Source organism: Colletotrichum gloeosporioides, assembly GCF_011800055.1.
Source record: "Colletotrichum gloeosporioides strain Lc1 chromosome Unknown consensus_28, whole genome shotgun sequence".
NCBI classification, from domain to species: Eukaryota; Fungi; Ascomycota; class Sordariomycetes; order Glomerellales; family Glomerellaceae; genus Colletotrichum; species Colletotrichum gloeosporioides.
This window is the reverse complement of record NW_025544673.1, coordinates 1-19416: the sequence shown is the minus strand read 5'-3', so window position 1 is coordinate 19416 and position 19416 is coordinate 1. Positions and strand designations below refer to the sequence as shown.

The 19416-nt window shown below is 48.6% G+C and overlaps 6 protein-coding genes across 6 annotated transcripts; 3 read left to right on the top strand and 3 right to left on the bottom strand.

The window, feature by feature from the left end:
• Positions 1–169: 169 nt before the first annotated feature.
• GCG54_00011918 (DNA-directed RNA polymerase II subunit RPB2) lies at positions 170–4050 on the top strand (the record flags this gene model as incomplete). Its single annotated transcript, XM_045411807.1, has 3 exons — positions 170–2557; positions 2609–3837; positions 3888–4050. The coding sequence occupies 3 exons, from the start codon at positions 170–172 to the stop codon at positions 4048–4050; spliced, it is 3780 nt and encodes a 1259-aa protein (XP_045266680.1).
• A 580-nt stretch (positions 4051–4630) lies between these two features.
• Positions 4631–5033, bottom strand: GCG54_00011917 (uncharacterized protein; the record flags this gene model as incomplete). The annotated part of the gene is made up of 2 exons (XM_045411806.1): positions 4631–4804; positions 4884–5033. Coding segments are annotated over 2 exons (324 nt in total), but the record flags the coding sequence as incomplete, so codon positions are not given.
• Positions 5034–5493: 460 nt separating this feature from the next.
• On the top strand, positions 5494–6139 carry GCG54_00011916 (uncharacterized protein; the record flags this gene model as incomplete). The annotated part of the gene is made up of 4 exons (XM_045411805.1): positions 5494–5598; positions 5657–5690; positions 5823–5923; positions 5978–6139. 4 exons carry the CDS (start codon positions 5494–5496, stop codon positions 6137–6139), a joined length of 402 nt encoding a protein of 133 aa, XP_045266678.1.
• Positions 6140–6389: 250 nt separating this feature from the next.
• GCG54_00011915 (Beta-catenin-like protein 1-like) lies at positions 6390–8269 on the bottom strand (the record flags this gene model as incomplete). The annotated part of the gene is made up of 3 exons (XM_045411804.1): positions 6390–8080; positions 8139–8187; positions 8243–8269. 3 exons carry the CDS (start codon positions 8267–8269, stop codon positions 6390–6392), a joined length of 1767 nt encoding a protein of 588 aa, XP_045266677.1.
• A 485-nt stretch (positions 8270–8754) lies between these two features.
• GCG54_00011914 (Phosphoglycerate mutase-like protein) lies at positions 8755–9586 on the top strand (the record flags this gene model as incomplete). The annotated part of the gene is made up of 3 exons (XM_045411803.1): positions 8755–8802; positions 8863–9070; positions 9144–9586. The coding sequence occupies 3 exons, from the start codon at positions 8755–8757 to the stop codon at positions 9584–9586; spliced, it is 699 nt and encodes a 232-aa protein (XP_045266676.1).
• A 272-nt stretch (positions 9587–9858) lies between these two features.
• GCG54_00011913 (Translation factor GUF1) lies at positions 9859–16874 on the bottom strand (the record flags this gene model as incomplete). Its single annotated transcript, XM_045411802.1, has 9 exons — positions 9859–10070; positions 10131–10318; positions 10374–10556; positions 10618–11717; positions 11795–12257; positions 12907–13057; positions 13128–15639; positions 15692–16552; positions 16605–16874. Coding segments are annotated over 9 exons (5940 nt in total), but the record flags the coding sequence as incomplete, so codon positions are not given.
• Between the last annotated feature and the right edge of the window lie 2542 nt (positions 16875–19416).

Genomic DNA, 19416 nt, shown 5'->3' with positions numbered 1-19416 from the left:
ACCTCTTCCTTTGCCTCACCACCAACGTTCCTGCCACCTCCGCACACCCAATCGTCGCGCCTCCGTCACTAAATCACTTCAGCATCGGAGTGCTAATACGGCCTGCCCCCCAACCTCCGAAAGCAATCTCAACAGATTATCTCCCGAAATACCTTCACACTCCGCCAACATGGCTGACGCATACGACGAATATGACTATGATGGCTACGTCGAGGAAGATGAAAGCATCACTCCCGAGGATTGTTGGACGGTGATCTCATCATTCTTCGAGTCCAAGGGCTTGGTTTCGCAGCAGGTGGACTCCTTCGACGAATTTACATCCTCCACTGTTCAAGAACTCATCGATGAGTATTCACAAATCACCCTCGATCAACCGAATCCTATGTCAGACAGCGACAAGGTTATTGCCCTTCGCCGATATGAGGTCAAGTTTGGGACCGTCATGGTCTCGCGGCCGTCCATCACCGAAGCTGATGGCAAGGTTACGACCCTTCTGCCGTACGAATGTCGCGACCGAAACCTCACTTATGCCAGCCCTCTGTACGTCAAAATCACGAAGAAGGTATCTATTGCGGTTGAGAAGCCCATACCGCTGAACGAGCTTGACGAAGAACAACAAGAAGAGCTTGCCAACACTGGCGAGCACCCCACCAAGCTCGAGTGGGAGGAAGAGGAGAGTGGAGAGGACTACGGTGCAGACAAGAACAAGTCCGACGACATGAAGGACATGATCTTCATCGGGCGTATGCCCATTATGGTGAAGTCGAAGATTTGTCACTTGAGTAGCGAGCAGGAGGACGATCTCTTCATGCTGAACGAATGTCCGTACGACCAAGGTGGCTATTTTATCATCAACGGCAGTGAGAAGGTTCTTATTGCCCAAGAGCGATCTGCGGCAAATATCGTCCAAGTTTTCAAAAAAGCCCAGCCAAGTCCCTATTCGTACACTGCCGAGATTCGCAGTGCACTTGAGAAGGGTTCACGCCTCATTTCGAGCATGATGTTGAAGCTTTACAGCAAGGGAGACGCTGCGAAGGGCGGATATGGTCAGACCATTCACTGCAGTCTCCCTTACGTCAAGTCCGACCTGCCAATCGCTATTGTCTTTCGAGCGCTGGGAGTGGTGTCCGATGAGGATATTCTAAATCATATTTGCTATGATCGAAATGACAGCCAGATGCTCGAGATGCTGCGACCCTGCATTGAGGAGGCCTTTTGCATTCAGGACAGGGAGGTTGCTCTCGACTTCATCGGTAAGCGAGGAAGTAACCATAACATTCCGCGCGAGAAGCGTGTGAGGACGGCGAAGGACATTTTGCAAAAGGAGACTCTGCCGCACATCTCCCAAAGCGAGGGTAGCGAAACCCGCAAGGCCTTCTTTTTGGGCTATATGGTTCACAAATTGCTTCAATGCGCTCTTGGGCGACGCGACACTGACGACCGCGATCATTTTGGCAAGAAGCGCCTCGATCTTGCTGGTCCTCTGCTTGCCAAGTTGTTCCGCAATATCGTTCGCCGCATGAACCAGGAGCTTTCCGGCCACCTCAAGCGTTGTGTTGAATCCAACCGACAGTTCAGCCTGACGCTCGGTGTCAAACCACAAACTCTGTCCAATGGATTGAAATATTCCTTGGCCACGGGTAACTGGGGAGACCAGAAGAAGGCTGCAAGCTCAACGGCCGGTGTGTCTCAGGTGTTGAATCGCTACACTTTCGCATCTACCCTCTCTCATTTGCGTCGTACGAACACTCCCATCGGCCGTGATGGCAAGCTTGCAAAGCCTCGACAACTCCACAATACTCACTGGGGTCTGGTTTGTCCCGCCGAAACGCCCGAAGGACAAGCTTGTGGTCTCGTGAAGAATCTTTCGCTCATGTGCTATGTCAGTGTCGGCACACCCGCCGAGCCCATCATTGACTACATGATTCAACGAGGCATGGAAGTGCTTGAAGAGTATGAGCCACTGAGGTACCCCAACGCCACCAAGGTTTTCCTCAACGGAGTGTGGGTGGGAGTTCACCAGGACCCGAGAATTCTCGTACCGGATGTCCAGGGAACTCGTCGACGAAACGTTATTTCTCATGAGGTCTCTCTGGTACGTGATATTCGAGATCGGGAGTTCAAAATCTTTTCGGATGCTGGTAGAGTGATGAGACCGGTGTTCGTCGTGGAGCAAAGTCCGACAGGTATCGTCCCCCAGGGCTCCCTGGTTTTGCAGAAAGGAACAGTCAACGAGATGCGTGATCAACAAGAAAACCCGCCCGATAATCCAAACGACAAGATCACCTGGGAAACGTTGGCCCATAGCGGAGTTATTGAATATCTTGACGCAGAAGAAGAAGAGACGGCCATGATCTGTATGACGCCCGAGGACTTGGAGATATACAGACTGCAGAAACAGGGACAAGTCATCGAAGAAGATAACGCGGACGATCGAAACCGGCGATTGAAGACAAAGATCAACCCAACGACGCACATGTACACGCATTGCGAAATTCACCCCAGTATGCTGCTGGGTATCTGTGCCAGCATCATTCCCTTCCCTGATCACAACCAGGTACGTTGCAGGACTGAGCAGCTACATGTAGACGCACTAACAATTTCCTAGTCTCCTCGTAACACTTATCAATCAGCCATGGGAAAGCAAGCCATGGGCTTTTTCCTGACAAACTATTCTCGCAGGATGGACACGATGGCAAACATCCTGTACTATCCTCAGAAGCCGCTCGCCACGACCCGCTCTATGGAATTCTTGAAGTTCCGAGAGCTTCCTGCCGGTCAAAATGCCATCGTCGCCATTGCTTGCTACTCGGGCTACAACCAGGAAGATTCCGTGATTATGAATCAGAGCAGCATCGACCGTGGCCTGTTCAGGAGTCTATTCTTCAGATCCTACACGGACTGCGAAAAGCGCGTTGGTATCAACTTGGTCGAGCAATTTGAGAAGCCGTTCAGGAGTGACACTCTCCGTTTGAAGCACGGTACCTACGACAAGCTCGACGACGATGGTATCGTTGCACCGGGTGTCCGTGTTTCTGGAGAGGACATCATCATCGGCAAGACGTCCCCAATCAATCCTGACAACCAGGAATTAGGCCAGAAAACAACACAGCATGTCAAGCGTGACGCATCGACGCCTCTTCGCAGTACAGAGAACGGCATTGTGGACTCCGTCATTATTACGACCAACCAGGATGGTCTCCGCTATGTCAAGGTCCGTGTCAGGACTACCAAGATTCCTCAGATTGGCGACAAGTTTGCGTCTCGCCATGGTCAGAAGGGTACGATCGGTGTCACATATCGTCAAGAGGACATGCCCTTCACCGCCGAGGGCATCACCCCCGACATCATCATCAACCCCCACGCTATCCCCTCCCGCATGACTATTGCTCATTTGATCGAGTGTCTGCTAAGCAAGGTGTCAACCTTGAAAGGCATGGAGGGCGATGCCACACCATTCACGGACGTGACTGTCGACTCGGTCTCACAACTTCTTCGTGACCAAGGTTACCAATCAAGAGGCTTTGAGATCATGTACCAGGGCCATACGGGCAGAAAGTTGCGTGCTCAAGTCTTCTTTGGCCCGACCTACTATCAGCGCTTGCGTCACATGGTCGACGACAAAATTCACGCTCGTGCGCGTGGTCCAGTCCAGATTATGACGAGACAGCCAGTCGAAGGTCGTGCTCGTGATGGTGGTCTGCGGTTCGGCGAGATGGAGCGTGATTGCATGATTGCACACGGTGCTGCGTCTTTCCTTAAGGAAAGATTGTTCGAAGTTTCTGATGCTTTCCGAGTGCACGTCTGCGAGATTTGCGGATTGATGACACCCATTGCGTAAGTTACTCTCTCACTAAAGCTTAAGATGTGATGCTTACTGGTAATAGAAACCTCTCGAAGCAGTCGTTCGAGTGCCGACCCTGCAAGAACAAGACCAAGATTGCGCAAATCCATATTCCCTACGCGGCCAAGCTGCTCTTCCAGGAACTGCAATCCATGAATATTGCAGCGCGCATGTTCACCAACAGATCGGGCGTGTCCATTCGGTAAAACAAGGGCTTCTGTGGTGCTGTGGCATGTTGATGAACGTGGGAAGACTCGTCAGGCTGGGAAGCGCAGTGGTTGGTTGCGTTCGGCGTCTTGATGGGTTGGTGTCATTGGAGGGCCCCGTTCCGAATTCTTGGCGGACGACAGACTGGCAATTCAGCCCTCATGTGGTTTTGTACTAATGATTTGTACTACAAACGGGACATTAAAAGAAACAAAATATAGGCAGTTGAGAATATCGTCACCGCCTGGACCCTTCGCATTTTTGGTGCAGATGGGAAGGTAAAGAGAAATAATACATATTGTGATACCAAACAAACTCACTTTGCAACTAGGCGGTGTCGACAGTGGTTCGAGGAACACCCGAACCCACACAGCCGATAGCAGGACCTCTATGCATGAATGCGCCAAACCTCTGGGTATCTCTCTATGCGCTCCCGTATTCCCGCCACCAAACAGTGTGGCTTTTCCCTTGGTCCTTTGCCATATGTAGCTTCAACAATTAGGTGTGGGCGAAATGTTTCGTTACACGGCTGCATAGCGACTTTCTTCTTGGCAAATCCTTTGACTCCAAGTTCCATCATCAGGAGCCATTGCCACCACCACCGGCACCAACGATGGGTGGTGCTGTGGCATCTCGAACTGTTTGCTCTCGCTTGTATTCTTCCTCGAGAGCGCGCTGGATGTCGAAATCGAGCTGTCGCTCTTTCTTGACGCGCTGTAATTCTATGTCGCGCACAACGCCTTGGTGCATAGCCTACGGCATGCAACGTTTAGTAATGATAGCCCTCGATTCACTAGGGGTGTTTTGGGAATCATCGGGACGGGCAGCCTACCTCCTTCTCGAACTTTTGCTGGAAATGTACCACGATGATGGTGCTGGCGGCAAACAACGAAGTTGCCGCAAGAGTGAGCTTAGAGGCCCGAGACATGATCCGCAGAGTAACGAGTGTAAATTGCCGTGATTCCAAGTCCAGAGTTAAATTCCTGCGCGAATGAAAGCACTGCGAGGTGCAAATGCCAGGAGAAAGTGGCCTTATGTCGGGATTTGACCTTCGTCCGCAAACCTGGCGAAAGTGATGTCGGTTGGTTGCGGCCTCTGATAAGATAAGACTTTTCGATCGAAGCAAGGCAGTGCATGGAGGTAACTCATGTGGGGCACCTGAGGACCTTCCAGATGCCTGTGCAACGCCGTGTGAGTGAGTACCTGTACATGGCGCGCTTCAGGCTGTGGCGGTGCAGTACAAGCTACGTACCTTCCTGCTCCTCTGACCTACCGGACCTGCACCCAGCGTCGACAACGTCGTCCTCGGCAACATAACTATCACGACCTGTTTCATCCGACATCTCTACTCCGCCCAATCACCTACACGTACCTCCGATTCACTTACCCTTCGACATACCCTGGTTGCAGCTGAACGTTGCAGCTGATAACAGCCAAACACGATGGTGAGCGCGACAGCCGCCGCGGACGTCATTCCTTCGGAGGACAGCGTGCTAATGTACTCGCAGTCGGCCCAAAATTCAGCGGGTATCCAGACCCTCCTCGACGTAGGCGCATCTCTCTATAGCCTTCTACACGAATGCACCACTGATCACAATAACACAGGCTGAGCGGGAGGCTTCCAAGATTGTCCAGAAAGGTACGTCGTATTCAAACCCCTCGCTCCCACACCCCAAATGTCTCTGCTAACATGTCACTGCCAGCCCGCGAGTGTATGTACATAACCAACTGACGCGCTGAATGCCTGCTTGCTCATCCTGAGATGCTTTAGTCCGAACCAAGCGAGTGAAGGAAGCTCGCGACGAGGCTAAGAAGGAGATTGAAGCTTATCGCAACTCCAAGGAGGACGAGTTCAAGAAGTTTGAGTCTGAGGTAAGACTTTGCAAGTCTCGTCAAAGGGCGTGTGAGTATGCTAACGATTTGAAGCATACCCAGGGCAACAAACAGGCCGAGGACGAGGCGAACAAGGAGGCCGAGGGCAAGATCAAGGAGATCAAGGATGCTGGAAAGAAGAGCCAGGATAAGGTCGTTGCCGATCTCCTGAAAGCTGTTTTTGAAGTCAAACCTGTCCCTCCAAGCGCCGCATGAGGCAACACCAACACGCCATGCGGCTGATAGACACATCAACATGACGGGAGTGCAAGGGAAAACGCATAGGACTCGAAATCGACGACTGTCACGAAGGCGGTGTAGAGACAGGTAGAGGTTGGCACGTTAAGAGAACCCCACAGAATCAACCGATGCTATGCAACTGCTCGGAGAGTGATGTTTTCAGAATTCCAAAGAAACGCACCGCATCACTCCATAGCTGTATAATTACACCTCTAGTTCATTTGCTTCACTGTAAAAAGTCCATCAATGTCGTGAGCATCTCCGCCAAGTCCTTGTGCTGGGGCTTTTCCAGATCCAAATCTTCCCGATACTCCTGCAATGTAGCTCTCACAGCCGCCAGGTCATGACCATCCTTAGCCAACAGCTTTTGTATCCGCCTCTTGGCACCGGCATCCTCCGCGGCAAGCCATGCGAGGATGACATCGATAGCCCACACACTGTAAAGGCCTTCGTCGATCCTTTTCAGGAACCATCTTCCTTCGGAGAGTTCTGCATCGTCCGCGATCATTCTGCTTCGCTCTTTTTGAATTTCCTGGTCGGCAACGTCGAGCATCGACTTGTATGTCCTCCTGCAGTCGTAGAGTCGGTCCAACTTCTCGTAGTCCCTCTCGACAAACTTCGCCAGCGTCCGGATCCTCTCGGCCGAGTCGGCGGGAAGAAACCGCAAGAGAGATCTGAAGATGTCAAATAAACTCTCCATAACCATGCGTTGCTGTGTAGTCTTCTTGAACAAGGTGAAGAGAATCTTCAGGCCACCGGCTTCAACAACCTTCCGGCAAACCTCGCCGCTCACATCTCCACTGACGCTATGCACAAGAAGTCGCATCGACGGTTGCTTGCTCATCTTACCTTCCTTGAGCATAATCAAACACAGTTCGATGCCTTCTGCTTCGAGGAATTTGAACTTGCCTTCCGGCTCATCAACAATGCAGACTAATGCGTTGAAGAGATTCTCCATGTACTCTTCCTCCTCGCCGCCTTTTTCTGGGTCGCGTTTGCGATAAGCCGATACCAGTTGCAGCAATACATCGACGGCGTCCAGCTCTGCCAGCCGACGGCGCGTTATTGTCGATGTGTGCGCGATGATATCCAACAGCTCTGTAGCGTACTGTTTGTTCTGGGATACGGGGGACTCCTTGCGCTGGGCCCTCTCCAACAGCCACCTGATCAACGTCTCGTCCCGACCAACTGTTTCCGCGTTCGTCTTCTTAGACAGGAGATTCTCTAGGACGCCAAGTGCATGGTACACCCCGCTGCGGTCGGACTCATCATTTTCGTTAAGGCGAGAGAAGTTTGACACGAGAAGGCTAACCAGGTCTGCCTTCAACAGCGCATCCACCAGCATATCCCAGTCGTCGTCAGACGCATAAACGTCTTCGTCAGTGAGCTCACCGATAATTTCGACAGCGTCAATGGCGATGTCAGTGTTCTCATGTGTCAGCAGCCCGGCAAGACTCTCAACACAGCCCAACTTGACGAATTGAGGGTACAGGTCGGGGTGCTCTGCTAAGATGGAGAGATCCTTGATGGCGGCATCGAGATCTGCCTCGCTCTCGATGAACTTTTGGGGTTCGTTGGCAAACTTGGCGCGCAACTCGGCGTTCTTCGTGATTCGCTTTTCGAAATTCAGGGCAGCTTTTCTGACCCAAGCAGCGTCGATCTTCTCAGAAGTGGCCGAGTTCTCGCCACGGCCGTCTACGTAGTCCAGGATTTCGGATTCTTTTTTTGTGATCCCTCCGCCGAAGAATCGGCCCTCGTCATCCTCGTCCGGGGGCATTTCGGGCCCGTAGTCGTCCGCGTCGTCGTCGGGTGGGGGAGCAGGTCCGGCGGCGATGTCGTCATCGTCGGATCCTTCCACTTGGGCATGCCGACTTATAGACTCGCTGGCGCTCAATTTGACCGCCTTGTATATTTCATCTGGCGTGTGTCAGTCCTGACCACGAGAAGATCAGTATCTGGTAGGGCGGTTGCTTACTTGGGTCTCGTACAACATCAAGCTTCCTTTTGCCAACGCCGCCGGAGCTCTGTTTCCGTCAGTTGAGAAGTGAACTCCAGGCGCAGTTCGGGCGACAGGCTTACTTTAAATAGGTTATCAACATCGGTCATCTTTGCCAGGTAGCGATAGCCTCTTCAAAAGCGCTCGAAGTGAGCCCGCACAGGTAACTAACAGCCGCGCGTCAATGTCAAGAGCGCAACTTCGAAGGAGCCTCGTGAAAGATTGGAGAGTCGTGTAACGATCCTAACTAGATGACGATGCAGGTAATTGCTGGAGCTCCAGGACGCGCCGGCCTTCCTACCTTAGGTCACGGACCTGCAGCCCAGTGGAGGTGACAGGGGTCCTCGTGCGTAACAGGTACGGATAAGTACGTACCTAGGCACTGAGACTCCATAAGAACCTTTGGTGCCTGAGTTAGGTTCCCATTTTCAGGAGTAGCACTGGTCGCCACCGGAATACTGGACCACTGCTGACCCGGTTCCAACTCACTCCAGTATCACCGTGAAATTGACCTTGCAAACTGACGAGACCAACTATATACGGGGTGTTTGTCGCGCGTGGCTTGCACTTCTTTGTTTGACATAATTTGGCTAGTATGGCGCCCACCGTCGTGCTCATTCGTCATGCCCAGGCCTTGCACAATGTTGATGATGAGTAGTCCTCTTGACAAGCTCCTCTTACTTTGTCCTAACATATGGCACAGAACTACTCGATCCACGACCCTGAGCTCTCATCACTGGGTGTAGAACAATGCAAGGAGCTGCGTCAGAATCTTTCTCAGAAATTTGGCAACGAGACGGATGCCATCATCATTGTCAGTCCAATGAGGCGGACTATCCAGACAGCCCTCCTCTCGCTCGATTGGTTGATCAAGAATGGGGCGCCAATTCAAGCTGATGCTCGATGGCAAGGTAGGTGTAATCGCACTTGAAAATAAAGCCTGCTCAGTAAGGTCTTGCAGGTAATATATCTAATCATCACTAGAAAACTCGGCAAAGCCGTGTGATACAGGAAGCTCTATCGCTGAATTGAGTGTGGAATTCCCTGGCGTTGACTTCTCTTCTGTCGACCCCGTCTACCCAGACAAGACTTCTCCTGCTGGGGCCCACTATTCCTATACCAAGGAGGCTATTCTCGGAAGAGCTCGATCATCCATCAACAGCATCTATGAGCGAAAGGAGAAGCTGGTTTTTGTGGTTTCGCACTCGGGTTTCTTGCGACTCGGGGTGACGGGGCACTGGTTCTTCAATGGCGACTACCGAGCATTCGAGCTTTACAAAGGCGATGAACCTGATAGCAACCCTGGGCTCCGACAGCTTCAGTCAACTATCAGTGGCGGTCTAGGTAAATCCTGGACAGACCCTGTCGTCATCGGCTCTGGCTTGCCGGTTCTGGAGACCTCTATTGCAGACATTCAGAGTAGCTGAGACTCGGTGTGCCAAGTTCAGGGTTGCTCCAGACTGTGCCTCAGCAACTACAATGGCGTGAGTCCGAGGCAAAACTGCTATCGAAAGGTCGTATCGCAATCGACAATCCCTATGCAAAGATCAGGCCAATAAATGGATGCATGGTTTGTTGGTGAATTCGGGTGTTCTTTTATAAATTACATAATCATACATCAGCAGCGCAATTGATCCGCGGCGATTGTCCTCGGGTGCCGCAGAGAGAACACCAAAGCCTGTAGAGACGCAAGACTCAATCACCTGGCAAGAAAACTCTGGAAAGCGGACTGGTCAATTATGACATTGCCAACTGCGCGAAGGCGCTTGCGTCCCGCTTTCTGCTTCTCTAACAGTTTCTTCCGACGAGTGATATCGCTGGCGTGTAGTTTCGCAAGCACGTCCTTCCGGAATGGCTTGATGGTCTCGCGAGCGACAATCCGCCTACCGGCAACAGCTTGAATTACGACCTCTTTGAAAGTCACAGGTCAGTCTATTTCATCCACCGCTATGGTGGACCGATTGGACTTACCAAACATTTGGCGGTCGACGTGTTCTTTGAACTTGGTGACCCACTGCCGACCAAGACGCTCAGCCTGAGAGGTATGAATCACCCGGCAGATAGCATCCACTGGCTGTTTGTTGACCAGAAGCTGCAATTTGGTGAGCTGACTCGCCCTCCATCCAGCCTCTTCATAGTCCAAGCTAGCATAGCCTTTCCTATTCCGTTTGTCAGCTTTTGACCTCCATCATTAGGGTATTCGAGACAACATACGTGACGCCCTTAAGCTTGCCAAACAAGTCGTCGACAAGCTGGGCTGCAGGGATTTCATACTTCAGGATAACCTGCGTCGTGTGAAAAAACTCAAGGCTTTTTTGCTCGCCACGCTGACTTTCGCACAATTCTATGACACGACCGAGGTACTCTTCGGGAAGAGTGATCGTGGCAGTCACAAACCTACGTAGCTTTGTCAGAGGCATATGGGCGGGCAGGCAGAAGAGCCAATGAGGATGCTTACGGTTCGTATGCTGTCGCACCGCGCATTCGGTGCTCGTCTTGACTGGGGAACTCCGCCGGATTCTGATATATCGTCTCAGACCCGTCGGCCCACCCGACTTTGGTTGGAACAGTCGGGTCTGTAATAATGATGCTAGCGCCATGCTCTTGCTTCAAACGATCCTGGAAGACAGAGCAATGTAAGCTACCAAGGAACCCCAAGCGCCAGCCCGCACCGAGAGCCTCAGAATAGTCTTTCTGCAACGTTACACTCCTGTCATTGAGCACTAATTGACTGATGCTGTCGGCGAGACGAGTATAGTCGCTCTGATCAGTGGGAAACGCAGCCACGAAGACCATTGGTTTCGGCTCTTCAAAGCCAGGATATGGCTGGACAACAGCCTCTGACCCGGTTGTGGTGAAAGTATCACCCAATTTGGCGTCCTGGATACGCTTCATACCTGGGTTGAAGTGTATGTAGCCAACTTGGCCGGCGCGGAGAACACTTTGCGGGACGGCGTTTGGATACTGAATACCGACTTCGCCAACAGTGTATTTTTGCCCGGTGGCAAAGGAGATGAGGTTGTCGCCAGCTTTAACCTGGCCATCGAATACACGAACCAAAAGTATGACGCCCCTGAAATTGTCGTACCAAGAATCCACAAGCAGCATGCGAAGTGGTTTTGAAATATCGCCCACTGGATGCGGTATCTGTTCCACAACGGCAGGTAAAATATTTGACACATTCTTGCCAGTCTTCGCCGACACCATAACCGCCGAAGAAGGGTCTAATTCGAATGAAGTATGCATCTGATCGAGAACTCTGGAAACGTCGGCGGACGGCATATCGATTTTGTTGACGACGGGAATCAAGGCGAGATCCTGCGCGAAAGCCAGATGGAAATTGGATACTGTTTGTGCCTGGATGCCTTGGCTTGCATCAACAAGCAGCAGAGCACCACCACAACTGGCGTAGGATCGCGTCACCTCGGCGCGAAAGTCCACATGCCCAGGTGTATCAACGAGATGTAGCAGATAATCCTCTCCTTTGTGGTTGTATATCATGGTACAAGTCTGGGCCTTGACGGTGATCCCTCGCTCACGTTCCACATCGAGTTTATCCTGGCCAGTGAAAAGAATTTCGGTCAGCGATACTCTTTTAAGCTGTAAGAACAGCGCAGCTGCACTGTCGGCCTCACCAATATCTGCTTATTAGCATCACTGGCAGAGATGGTGCCTGTGATCTCGAGTAAACGGTCACTAAGGGTACTCTTCCCATGGTCGATATGGGCCACAATGCAGAAGTTGCGGTACCGCTCGATTGGGATAGAGAGAATTCGTTCTTCTAAAGCCTGTGCGGCACGAGATGGCGGCGCAGGCTTGGCGAGGTGGGCGGTGGCACAATGAAAAGGCTGGCTGCGAATCGGGTTCCATGATGAAGTGAGACTACGCGACCATTGAGCTTGCGTTGTCGTCAGCGTCGTCTGGGCCAGAGTGCAGCCGCGAGACTGAAGCGGCGGGGTCAAGCTGAAGGTTGAGATTGAAGACCAAGGCTGTCGCAGCTGGCGTGGAAAACTGACCAAACGGTCCCGCATGGAGCGCACGCTTGTCGCCCGGGATCCTCGCATCAAGTTCTTCTTGTCGGCATTGAGTAGATTCAGACTGGAGGCTCAGATTGCGCAATTCCAGTTGTGTTGTGTAGGTTCTGTGAAGCAGCCGAATGCGATGCCGAGCCTGTTACCCGTGCCCGTTCTGGCGCAGAAATCAAAACCCCGACTACCTAGGTGGTACAGTATGCTTGAAGCTTGAGTGGGTCTCGGTGTGGAACTGGCCCCGATTGGTCTTTCGGCAGAGGCTCGACTCCCAAGTTGGGTGACACTAGTACGGAGGTGGGTTTGTATGGAATATACTGCCGGACGACGTACATACACTGCTAGAATTTCTTGATACATGATTACATTTCTTTACTGTTAGTACGTGCAGTGTTTTTCGTAGCTGCCTTGGACGGTATCTCTGCGCACGCCACGACATCTTTGGATAATGATTGAGCCGATGTGTTCATTACCATCATTTCAAGTATCGCTCGAGTGAGAGAGGGTATACCCCTCCCAGTGTCCACGCTTGCCTCCTCTTGTTATTGACGTCGCCTTACAAATTGCAGTGTGACATTGGTCACCATAAGGTATCTCTTACAAACGCTCCAGCAAACGCTCAAAGTATGCCACCCTTACTTTCCCATATGATAATTCAGATTGCAACTCACATTTCAACGCCTCATGCGAGGACCCATTCGCTCCCTCTTTTGATAAACTTGTCCAGCAATATGCTGAGGTCCGACAGTACAAACCGGCATATGAAAAACCCGAAGAATTCCGCGGCGTGTCGGGTACAAAGCTCCAGGCCAACTTGTGTCTTGTCCGCATGTCTGAGTCCCGGATCCTCGACTTGACGAGCGATTTGATCTAAGTCTGTTAGTTAAACCGTAACAACACATATCTGCGATTAAGCAGGTACGCATCTGAGAGGCCTTACCAATCATCTGGGCGGCATCGAAGAGCCGTGCGAGTGATCCCATGTAGTTGGAATTTGGCCCAGTAAACTGGGCACTGGTTGGATCTCTTTTCGTCGGACGGCTAGTTGGATTCTCTGTCATTGGCAGGGTTTCCAGTATAGGAGACTCCTTGCCGCTATCGGGCCCGGTACCCTTTGCGTTGTAGGAGCTATTCAACCCTGCCGCAGACCCCTTGGACCTTAATCTGCGCCACGAGAATGAGGACGATTTGCCCGACACGCTCGCTGAACGCGGTACGTTGATTGCCGCTTCAATTTCGACAGAGTTCGATGCATCCCTGAAAATCACGTTGGAGCTTTGCACCCCGACTTCTGTCCCCAGCTTTCTGGTCAAGCTGGCCTGAACCTGTTCCAGAATGACCTCTAAAGCCTGCATCTCCTCAAGTACGGCATCAGCATCGCAAGTGTCTACTCTGGCTAGCTTGAGAAGAGCGGCCGTGAGATAGTCGCACGTCGCCACTTTATCCTCCAAGTTGCGGATTTTTACACCCTTCACCTTCCACACATCCCGCGGAACAAATAGCTTGTTGCTTAAATAACCTCCTCGGGGATGGGCGAGTGTTTGATACAAGCAGCGCATTAGCCAGAAGGGCCGCAGCATGTAATCTGTCGGGCACGGTTCCAATGGTGCTGGTGCATCCACCTGAAGCGAATTTGGCGAGCCTGGACTTTGCGGGGAGTGCAAAGTATCGTCGAATAGGTACAAGCCACCAGCAGAGCCTGAGGTAAACTTGTCTCTGAAGGCTGCTGCCAAAGGGGTCGGCAGGGCAGGCATGGCCGGATGCCTGCCACTGATGCCAAAGGCATTGCTCATAGGTGTACCCGGTGACATGTCCGAAGCGTCCTCCAAATTCGACAGTGACATGTTTCGATTCTTCATGCTCCTCAAACTTGAGGAAGAGAAGTTCTTTCTTAGTGTAGGCCGGAAGGATGGTGAGCCCGAATGACTATTGAAGTCTTCACTGTCTCGACTCCGATGCCCGGGTGGAGGAGTTGGGGGCACCGGTTGTGTTGGGCTGATCCCCTCAGGAGGGGAATATGGTCTGCGCGTGCCTCCATTAAAGTCGTTGGGAATAATGGAGTCTCGAGGATCGAAGTCAACTCCTTGATCATTGTCAATTGATTGGGCAACGCTGTAACGTCTCCCGGGGTCTCCGTATTTCGAAAGTTTGCTCGTCTCAATCTTGAGCTGCTTCGGATTTTGCCCTGACATTCGCCTACTCCTCACGGTCTGGCCGGGCCCAGGCACTGGTCCTGAGAAAGACGTTTTGGAGGGTAACTCGGGTAGAGACTGCACCGGAGGCGGTGCAGCTGGGCTTCCGGCCCTAGGGAAGTTCGAAGAGGGAAAGGCATCCGTCGGTGACGAGGAGACATCGTCACCGTTTGTATCGTTTGTCCCAGGCATCTGCCAAGTTTGCTGGGCATCACTGGAGCCGGAGTGCCTAGCTGCGGATGATCGAGATGCTTGATTGAAGGAAAAGTCGTCAATAGAATATCCTCGAGTCATTTCCTCCAAGATGCGTTCCTCCTCGTCCGATGATCCGTCGTCGTAAAAATCTTCATGTACCAGATCCCCGTCAGGTTTTTGCTGCCCTTGCACTCTTCGCTCTCTTTCGCTTTCTTGCTCGAAGACTTCTCTTTCTGTCTGACGAACGCGTTCTTTGGCCAACTCAACCTTACGCAGTGCCTTCGCTACGACCTGGTCATCTGACGCATATGCTTCGGTGTCAGATAGATCCATCGGCTCATAACCGTCGTCGTACGCTGCTTCGACCGCCGCATCTAATGCGGCATCGAACTCAGCCTCGGTAGCGCCACTAGGAGCGCGTATGTGCTTTCGCCGCACATTCATAGAAGATGATCGGGAGTGGACAGACGAAGTTGAGCCGCCAGACTCGTCAATCGGATCCAACCAGGAGTTGGATTCACGGCTCGAATCTCGCGCGTGTTTCGGGGCTTGTCCAGTTCGCGTTGCGGGAAGGGAGAAATCCGACCTGACGGGTCCATCAGGAGAACCCCGCCCATCTAACTCCGGAGAAGCTGGTCGGCGAGGTGAGAGTGGCGGTGGTATGGTAGCATCTTCTGCGGGTATTTGGAAGATAAGATGTTCATCCGAGTTTCGTTCTCGAAGCGGCGAGCGAGAGAAGGAAGACTGCAGCGTATATTGCTCTGGTGTCCTCGATAAGCCGCTCCTTGCGGGTTCAGCCAAGCCCTGCATTCGTGATATAGGCAACCCAGGCCCCGCATAGCCAGGTGAATAACGACCTCCATCCTTGAGTATCCTGGCGAGGGCCGCTGTTTCGAGACCGCCTGGTTCCTCCAAGTAGTCCACATCGTCGTCGTCGTTGAACTGGAGGGTCGGGTTGAGTCGCAGACCTAAGCTCTCGGGTCTAGCAGGTAGAGCCTTTCCATCCGTTGCCTGGATAGGGGCCATCTGATCCAGCTCCTCGATTCGACTGGTATACGTGCGGCGCTGACCTAATTTAGCTCCGGTCTGTCACGCCATTCCAAGTCAAGATACTCACAATCGCCTCAAGCTTTCTCTTGTCTTCCTCCGTGGAGGTTCTCGCCAATACTTGGTGCAGTAGTTCGCATGCTTCGGCATAAGCTTGGCGTGCACCTTCGAAATTCTGCGCATTGTCTAACTGAACTGCAGTGTTTGCTTTCTGTAGGGCTCGGGAAAGCATAGCTTTTTGAGACGGCGGTTTGTTGCCTCTTTCTCGACCTTTTGACGATGCAGTGGTGTCCGTACTCCCCTTGGCCGCTTGGGAACGGTTACGGGAATGGCCCCTTGTATCGTAGGCCCCTCCATTGCGATCGGCTGGCATCATTGCACGAAGCGGCTGCTGTGAACCTGGTTCCGCTGATCCTCTCCGGTCTGGGCTAGAGAATGCATCCCAGGGTCGATTTTGTTCCGCAATATGGCCGCTTCTGGGCGCTCTGGGTGCGCCCGACGGTACACTTGGGCCGTTCACTGCACCTGCCGGCTCAGTTGAGAGGGATGAATCTAATGGGTAAGGCGCAAACACGGTAGACAGGCCTTCAGCTCGAGATGATCCAGGAGGTGAGTAGCCACGCAACTTGCTGGCACTGCTGACCGGTTGAGAAGCTTCACTAGAATTCGACCGCCGTCTGGTTCTAAGGGGTCTTTGAGGCGACGAATTGATAAATGCAGCCGCATCCACACTCATGCGGCGCGCACATAAGTTGGAAGCGCGATGGTTCAGGCCAGATGCTCGACTCGATGACGTCGAGGTAGACCAGCGATTCAAATTCTTGAAGCCCTCGGTTGACAAGCCGGCGCTACTTGATCGCGAATGAGAGGTCGTCGGTCGCAGGAAAAAGGAGTCGGAGTCGGCGGCAGCGTTGTTGTTTAAGGCATCGAACTGAGCCGTCAGGGGCTGCGAAGGGGCAAGTTGCGGGGGTGGAAGAAGCGACGAGGTCCTGGGAAGAGGTGACGGAGTTCGTCGCGGAAAGGACGTGCCAGTGTCGAGACGAGAACCAAGCGAAGATGAGACCGGACTTTGCTGTCGGTCGGAGCGTGTGCCGGTCGGGGTCGGGTAGCGAGGGGCCAGATGACTCGTTGACGTTGGAAAAGACCTGGAAAGTCTGTGCTGTTTCTGGTACAGATGCTGCTGCTGCTGCGGATGCCTCGACGGTCCTGCGCTCGAGAAGGAGGTTGTGCTTCCAGTATGAGGTGAGGGCATCCTGTGCGCCTTCACTTGATTGCTAAGGTCTAGCCAGAGACGTCAACCTCAATCACCCGCATCAGTTCAGTCCGCTGCTACATCCGCCGCATTAGAAAGGTTGCAGGTGCTATAGGTGTGTATCTAGGGGGTGGAACTAGTAGGTTTTGCTTACTACCTACCTATTTAGTGTTTCACCTGCCTTATATAGCGTTAAGCTATATAAGAAGCTTATAGTAAAACAGCTAATAAATAATTATATAGAGAGGATTATATATAGAAAAAAGTAGAATATTAACTTTTTATATATAGATATTTAGTTATTTAAAAAGATTATTTAATAGATATAATAGCTTATTTAATATATATAGTAAGGTATTTAAAAATACATTATAAGCCTTATAGGAAAGCTTTAATATATACTTATTGAGGAGTAAGTTATATAAATTATATAAACTTACTACTTATAGAATATAAGAAGTATTAAAAATAAAAATAAATAGATTATTATTTTTAATTTAAATTATATTTTTATAAAGAATTAGAAATATCTTATAAGTTATAGGCGTATAGGTTATTAGGAATAAAGGTGTATTATAAGAGTAACTATTTAGAAGGGTAGTCTATATTATAAACTAATATCTATATATATAGCTTATATAATACTATATATTACGTGATAAGTAGTAAAGCTATAGCTTAGATTAAAGGTATTATAATATACCCCCTTAGATATTATAGATAGCTAAAAAAACCTATTCTTTACTACTATATACCTAAAACCTATCTAAATTTATTATATAAAATATATAAAAATAGTTTTTAAAGTAATAAAGTAAATAGATAAATAAAATTAGTATTTATAGTTATATTTATAGAATATAAGAGTACTTAATAAGGTTACTTAGTTATTAAGGTAGGTTATAAATTTACTTAGAATTAATAAAATTTCTTAATATAGTTAGTATAAGCTATTAGGTATAAGTAATAAAAGTAAATAAAACCTCTTACGCCCTCTTATAATTAAATTTTTCTTCTTTAGATTACTTATAGTTTATAAAAGTAAGTTTTTAAAAATCTTAAATTACCTATTATAATACTTATATATTATTAAAATAATTATTAGATTACTTAATATAATTATTAGAACTTTTACTAACTATTTAATAGATAGAATTTATAATACTTATCTTTAAGAAAAAAGCTACTACTTATATATATAAGGTATATAAGCGTAAAAAAGCTATTACTAATACTATTATTGCTATTACTAATAGCCTCCCCTCTATCTTTAATAATAATAATAATAATAAGAAGCCTATTATACCTTTTAGCCCCCTTATATCCCCCCCCCCCCCCTTATCCCCTCTATTTTACTATTAAGGAGGTTAAGGATAAGAGTAAGTATAATACTTTATATATATACTATTTAAAGCGTTTTAGTTATTAGAAGTATTATATTAATTATTTAGAAATAGCTCCTTAAAGACCTTTCTACTATAAGGTCTTTTATAAGGAGTATTTTAGGTTTACTCTTATAAGTAAAACCTAAAGTTATTATTATAACCTTATACTTATAGTTACTAATACCTCTAGTATAAAGTACTATAAGAAGAATTAGTATATATTATATACTTCTACCTCTTATAACTACCTCTATATTCTTTTAATACCTATTATAGTATTTTTCACTTATTACTTCTAAGAGGTTATAAAATTTAACTTTACTAACTAAGCTATAAATATAATACTTTTTTAGAAATATCTCTTAATTTTAGAGGTATTTTTTAAGTTTTAGAAACTTTTTTTAATCTATTACTAACTTTAAATATAGGATTTTAATTACTAAGGAGCTAATATTTAGTATACTCTTACCTTTACTTAGAGTTATATTACTAAAACCCCTACCCCTATTATATCTACTTTTATACCTCTAGCTACTCCTATCTCTATACTTACTCCTCCTCTAGCTTTTATTATATTTATTATATTTATTACCCCTCTTATTATATTTACTATTTTTAATATTATACTTACTATTTTCTCTCTATTTAGTAATAGATAAGGAGTCCCCCTTAGTTTTATTATAGTTAGTAAACTCTTTATAGCTATTTTAGCTTAATACTAATAGAGCTAGTTAGATATATTTATTATTACCTCTTATACTTATTAAAGTTAAGTTTTATTATTAAGTTTAAGGGGTTTTTATATATATTTAAGGCTTTAGTTTAAAATAATATTTACTTTTAAGCTTTTTAGACTTATTTTTAGGCTTTTATAAGCTAAATTAAACTTCTTAATTATAGAGCTAAATATAGATTTTCTAGTTATTATACTACTTTATTTCTTATTATTCCTACTTTATATCCTTTATAATAAGTATATATATATCTATTAGGTTTAATAGTATATAAAAATATTTAAACTTACTTCTAGAAAGGTTCTTTATAAAACTATTAATAAATATTAAGTTTATAAATATATAAGCTATATTAAAATTACCCTTTTAGAACTCCTATTATAACTATATATTCTAGATATCTATATAGTAGAGATATATTATA